Source organism: Tarenaya hassleriana, unplaced genomic scaffold (assembly GCF_000463585.1).
Source record: "Tarenaya hassleriana unplaced genomic scaffold, ASM46358v1 Cleome1, whole genome shotgun sequence".
In the NCBI taxonomy this organism is placed as follows: Eukaryota; Viridiplantae; Streptophyta; class Magnoliopsida; order Brassicales; family Cleomaceae; genus Tarenaya; species Tarenaya hassleriana.
The window spans coordinates 9642254-9648545 of record NW_010960187.1 but is presented as its reverse complement, the minus strand read 5'-3'; the positions used below and the strand labels follow the sequence as shown (position 1 = coordinate 9648545).

Below are 6292 nucleotides of genomic sequence, written 5' to 3'. Positions count from 1 at the left end.
GTGCACATAAATATAAATATAAAGAACATTCCAAATTTGATGTATGTGCGGACCCTTTTTTGTTTGTTTGAGCATCTATATATATCACTCAATCAATTAGTTCCAATTAATTAATCAATTTAAGTTTAAAATTTTATATTGGGAAATACAAATATAAACATAAATACTCTTATATATATATATATATACATAATAAAAAATATATAAGTATATATACATATATATGAGTATGTATGTTTATATTTGTATATAGATATGAATATATATGTATATATGTGTATTTTTTTACTTTTTATTTTTATTTTATTTTTATTTTTTTCAGTTTTTTTTCGGATTTTTTGTTTTGTTTTTTAATCTATTTTTTATTTTTATTTTTATTTTTTGTAATTTTTCGGATTTTTGTATTTTTTTTTTAAATCTGACGTAGCATGATGACATGGCAAAATTTTCCATGTGGCATGCCATGTCATACGCCACGTGGCATGCCACGTCATCGGTTAACGGACTTTTAACACCCAATTCGGATTGTGTAGGAAATTGCAGTTAAATTGGGTAGTTCGTGTATCAATTTGGCACATTTGATAATTTGGTGTAGTTTTTTGTTAAATTAAAAATTCGTGTAGGAAAAAATCACATTTTAAACAATTCGTGTAGGAAAATATCATTTATTCTCCCTTGAATTTGGACCACAACCCCCTAGCAATTGATATAGAAGCTTAACTGTATTTCATCGTATGAAGAGAGAACACCTGGAAAATTTTTGGATGTCTCGGTTGTGCGTTTTGTTGCCCTTGTCTATTTCGGTGTCCTTTTGAGTCTAGGACAGTGGAAATGGGGCAGAAATGCTTTCTAGTGAATAACTGGTCGCTAAAGCGGATTTGCTGTTGTAGTGCTTGTTTCAAAACATCAAATATCATGAATGTTTGAAAATTCATTTCAGGAAACTGGTTGTCTATTGTGGGAATACAATATTGGGGATCCAATCACTGCGTCGACGTATATCGACGAGAATCTACACTTTGATTCAGATCAAGTGCTTGCATCAGACAGGTTAGGCAAGAGGGCGCCCATTGGATATTATCAAATGTTAGCCTTTTATGTTGTAAAGACTGATGATGCATTGTGTTTCTAAGCAATTTCCAGGTTGGTGTGTGTATGCTCGAGCTCGGGAAGAGTTCATATCCTTCGGGTGAGTCCCGAATTCAGCAGAGACTCACTCGAGACAAAGGAAGATATGGTACAAGAAATCGCAAAATCGGAGTTACCAGCAAACATTTTTTCTTCTCCGGTGATGATTGGTGGTCGGATTTTTGTGGGATGCCGTGATGATAATGTGCATTGCCTCTCTCTTGAATGCTCGACCTAATTCCATCTCCAACGAGGTAAATACCTATTCCATTTGAACCTTTTCTCGACTTCGGTTGATACACTATCTATATAGAATGCCTGCTTTTCGTCTACAGCCTCGGCAAGTTTTGCAATTTTACTGTGTTTTGCAATGATTGAACATATATATAATCATATTACATAAGTCTACTTTCAACGTCCGATATTCAGATGAAAATATTTACAGTGATGAATAATGTCGGCCCAACGGATATTGAAACTTCTATATAGAGTCAGCAATGCCGTCACATGGTTTGCAAACTATATAAGCACACGTCTACTACTTGTGAATACTATATGCAGTCCACTCATTTGCGTTAATTCAAAAGGCAAAAACCAACTCCTCTGCAACTTCACGGGCCGGCCAAGAAAGAAAACCGTCGCCGTCGCGTCAGCGATTATGCTTCTGAAGCTCAGCTTTTGCTGTGTCAAGTTGTTCTGCAGACATTTTCATCGTCAAGAACCAGATGTTACAATGTCAAAATGGATTCACACAAGCACTTTTCTTACTTTGTTCAGATGTTTTCAGTTTCTCCACAGTTGTGCGAAAAAAGAGGTTACTGCTTTTCTGGTAAACAGCCTGAAATTCAAGAGCAGATTCAGTGATGTCTGATTTCATTTCGCGTTTTCTCTCTTACGATGTTTTGTTTCATATCATAAGCAAGCAGAAAGGATTTAAACTGTAAACGAACAAATAAAGTTACAACTTCAGATCACCAAAACGAATAGTGTTAGTGTAACTAACTTAAATACACACTTACATGAACATGACCAACCTGGGTCTTTACCAAGTGTCGGAATAAGAAGTAGAGACAGTCTTCGTGCATAAAAGAGGATCAAAGAGTATAGAAAGAACGAATCATGTACCACTTTTTTTGCCGCTTAGCCCGAAGCGATCTTCTACAGAACCGACGGCATTCAAGAAGCTAAACACAATGCTATGTGATGACTTGACTTGTACTATGCATATCTGTGTTTGCTAGAGTTCATCAATATGTAATGAACCATGTTTAACAAACACCCAAACTGACAAACTGATGCATTGAAATAACCAGTGACCACGGACTGGACTTCCTCTGCGAGTGTGGTCTCAATTCTTGATTGATATTCCACAGAAATATCAAAAGCCCTTTGTTTTCTTTCCATTCTTACATTCTAAAAACGTAGGAAAACATAGCTCATCAACTGAATATGGAGATAGTCACAAATGTCAAATCCCTAAAACTTGTGGGGAGATTCATAAAACAGCTGAGAAATCGGTTAAGCCCATAGAAAAACAAAAATAATTCAATTCACAGAGAGAGAATTTTCCAACAATGTAGCTCCATCTACTTGGAACGGAGACAAAGCTACAAGATAAACATAAGAGACGCATACCAAAAACGGAGAAAACGCAGGGAATTTAGAAGAACATACACGCGAAGAGGGGAGATTGTTCAGCTCATCTAACGCAACCTCGTGCCTTCTTACCTGAATCCATCGGAAATTGCCCAGACTCAGTACCATTCAACGAATTTCGATGTGCTACACAAATCAACATTAGAGAGAGAGAGAGAAAGAGAAAGAACCTCTCTCTGAAGATCGATTTCTCGAGCAGAAGAAGAACTTGTCGCCATTTTCTCCGATGGAGGTCACCGAACAACGAACGCCGGCAAAAACCCTAAAACTCGAGATTCCCGGGTTTTTTATTTTTTTGTTTCCCCTTCTTAATATATTCGCCCAGAAGCTTTGATAAATGGAACCTATAATATATTATTAAAATTGTAGAATTTTTTAAAAAATAATTAATTTAAATTGAATTTAAAAATAAATATTTAATAAATAAAACAGAATTGAATTACAAAAATCTATATCGAATATAATGATTTTTCATCCAACTAAAATAATTAAATCGAAATATCTTTTCCATTTCATGAATTTTTTATTTTTACCGGTTATCAGGGGTGGGCATATTATTCGAAAAAACCGATCCGATCCGTTATTCGATCCGTATTCGATCCGAAAATTCGGATATCCGGAGTTCACGGATCGGATACGGATATTGGTTTTCAAATATTTGTCGGATACGGATCGGATACGGATATCAAAATAAAATTATTCGACATCCGATCCGATCCGTACTTTTTAGTAATTTTAATAATATATGGTTAATTTGGCAATTAATTTATATATAAGGGTAATTTTGAAAATAACAAAAAAATGTTAGGGTTTTTCTTCAATTCGCCGCAGGTCTGTGTGCGCCTTCCTCCCCCATTTTTGTTGGTCTACCATAGATCTCAACATTTTCTCTAATTAGATCTTTCACGTTCTTCGGTGTGTATATATATATAACTCAATCTAAAGTGTGAAGCAAGAGGTGAGCTCACAACTTTAGATTTCTCCATATGAAACCGTTGAAGTACTTTCTCAATGTACTTCTCCTGTGACAAATACAATTACTTGTTAGTTCTGTCCCGAGCAATTCTTATCCCAAGAATCTGCTTCGCTAGTCCCAAATCCTTCGTAGGAAAGAACCGGCCAAATTGTTTCTTCAACTCTGTTATTCTTTTCATGTTCTTACCCACAATCAACATATCATCCACGTAGAGCAGCAAAATGATAAAATCATCATCAGAAAACTTCTGCACAAACAAGCAATGATCGGAAGTCGTCTTTTGTAGCCATGCGCCCCAATAACTGACTCAAACTTCTTATACCATTGTCTCGGTGCTTGCTTCAATCCGTAAAGACTTTTCTTCAACCGACAAACAAAATCCTCTTTGCCCTTCTCAACAAAGCCTTCAGGTTGTACCACGTAAATCTCTTCCTTCACCCGTATGGATGACATCTTCACAACCGGCGAAAAGATCTCATCAAAATCAACTCATTTCTTCTGACTGAAACTTTTTACCACTAGTCTAGCCTTGTACCGCGGATGCAAACTGTGCTCTTCATGCTTAACCCTGAACACCCATTTGTTAAGCAATGCTCGTTTACCCTCTGGTAGCTTCATCAACTTGAATGTTTGATTCTTGTACAAAGAATCCATCTCGTCATTCATGGCCTTCATCCATTCGTCCTTGTATTCATCTCCGAGAGCCTCATCAAAACTCTCTGGTTTTCCCCCTTCAGCAAGTAATACATACTCACTAGAGCTATACTTCGTTGATGGTCTCCGAGCTCTCTCAGACCTTCTCAACATCGGTGAGTCTTCGATAGTCGGTGACTCAACCCGATGATCTTCACCAATACCATCATCAATCTGTACAAGAGCATCTGTACCAGGTGTATCACCATGAACATCACCTTCAGTAGAATTCTCAAATGTCGTTCGAGGAATCATCTCTCAATCGATCAAACCATTGCTATTTTGAGCTGGATTTTTGCACTTCTGAATATCCCGAATAGTTTGATCCTCCATGAACACAACGTCTCTGCTTCTGATGAACTTCTTCTCAACTGGATCATAGAATCTGTATCCCATTTTGTCAAGACCGTATCCGATGAACACACATTGCCTTGACTTCGCATCCAGCTTTGACCTCTCATCCTTGGGAATATGAACAAATGCTTTACACCCAAAAACCTTTAAATGACGGTAAGAAACATCCTTACCAGTCCAAACCTTCTCCGGAACATCAACATGTAACGGAGCACTAAGTGATAGGTTCAATACATAAACCAGGTGTTCAAAGCTTCACCCCAAAAGGAATTCAGCAGGCTTGATTGAGAAATCAGACAGCGAACTCTCTCCATGATCATTCTGTTCACCCTCTCCGCCAACCCATTCAACTGTGGGGTCTTCGGCGGCATCTTCTCATGTCTAATGCCTTGTTCACGACAATAGGCATCAAACGGTCCGGAGTATTCACCTCCATTATCGCTTCGGATACACTTCAACTTTTTTCCAGTCTGTCTCTCCACCAAGACCTAAAACTGCTTGAAAATGCACAGAACTTGATCCTTAGTCCTCATCATATACGCCCACAATTTCCTTGAATGATCATCGATGAATGTGACGAAATATGATGCACCACCCATTGATCTCGTCTTCAATGGACCACATACATCCGAGTGCACCAAATCGAGAATCTATGATTTTCTCGAAGGTGTAGAAGACTTAAACGTAACTTTGTTCTGTTTTTCCGCAAAACAGTGATCACATTTCTTCAAATGTAAGCCTTAAACTCCTTGTAGAACCTCCTTCTTTGCCAGAACAGACATTCCTTTCTCGCTCATATGACCGAGTCTCTTGTGCCACACTCAATAGCAACTTCACTCTCTAAGGCATTAATGGTATCCTTAGAAAGCTTAGCGTGCATTAAGTGTTGGTTTAGTGCTCTATGATGTACTGCTTGCGAGCTTTACTTGGATGCATTTGATGTATTGACGCTTTCTATGATTTATAGATTAGTGTTTGATTCATTACGTATTGTGCATACTTGATATGTTATGAAATCCATGTATTGTTATGAACAATACTAAACTCCCTAGTCGTGTATCATTGTGGGAATAATGATATACTAAGACTAGTATGATGTGTAATTGATGATCACATAGATGATCATAGGTATTGGATACGATCACAATCATAGGTATTCGTTGGAGAACGGAATACTGGAATGACCCGCATGAGATTGTCACATGGACTAGCGTCATGACTTGAATTCATATGGCGGTTCCATGATTGGATCTTAAGACCTGAAATATCTACGGAATCCAACATGAGGAGTTGCGTGCTTTGAATACGTCAAACGTCTTGCGTAACAGGAGGACTATAAAGGCGTGTATCAGGTGCAAAACGAATCATGTGCTGGATTGTAGATAGTCAAGACGGGATTTGTACCTCTCGTAAAAGAGAGAGATATCGTTGGGCCCCTCGTGTGAGCGAGACTGTAGAAATGTGTGGCCGCACTATAGACGAACG

The 6292-nt window shown here is 37.8% G+C and overlaps 1 protein-coding gene and 1 long non-coding RNA gene across 3 annotated transcripts in view; one reads left to right on the top strand and one right to left on the bottom strand.

Annotated features, from left to right (window-relative positions):
* The window catches only part of LOC104825451 (putative acyl-activating enzyme 19), a 15395-nt gene extending 13613 nt beyond the window's left edge, over positions 1 to 1782 (top strand). Inside the window, 3 exon segments of the mRNA XM_019203094.1 lie at positions 941 to 1050; positions 1144 to 1382; positions 1690 to 1782. Of these exon segments, the coding sequence (XP_019058639.1) occupies positions 941 to 1050; positions 1144 to 1366 (333 nt within the window). The 3' untranslated portion in view covers positions 1367 to 1382; positions 1690 to 1782.
* On the bottom strand, positions 1577 to 3091 carry LOC109116872. 2 transcript variants are annotated; one of them, XR_002024445.1, is made up of 4 exons: positions 2955 to 3091; positions 2254 to 2856; positions 1897 to 1966; positions 1577 to 1824 (listed from the first exon to the last, which is right to left on the bottom strand). It is a non-coding gene; the product is annotated as an uncharacterized LOC109116872 (long non-coding RNA). The 2 variants fall into 2 exon arrangements; XR_002024444.1 differs by having other exon boundaries at positions 1897 to 2856.
* Positions 3092 to 6292: the final 3201 nt, after the last annotated feature.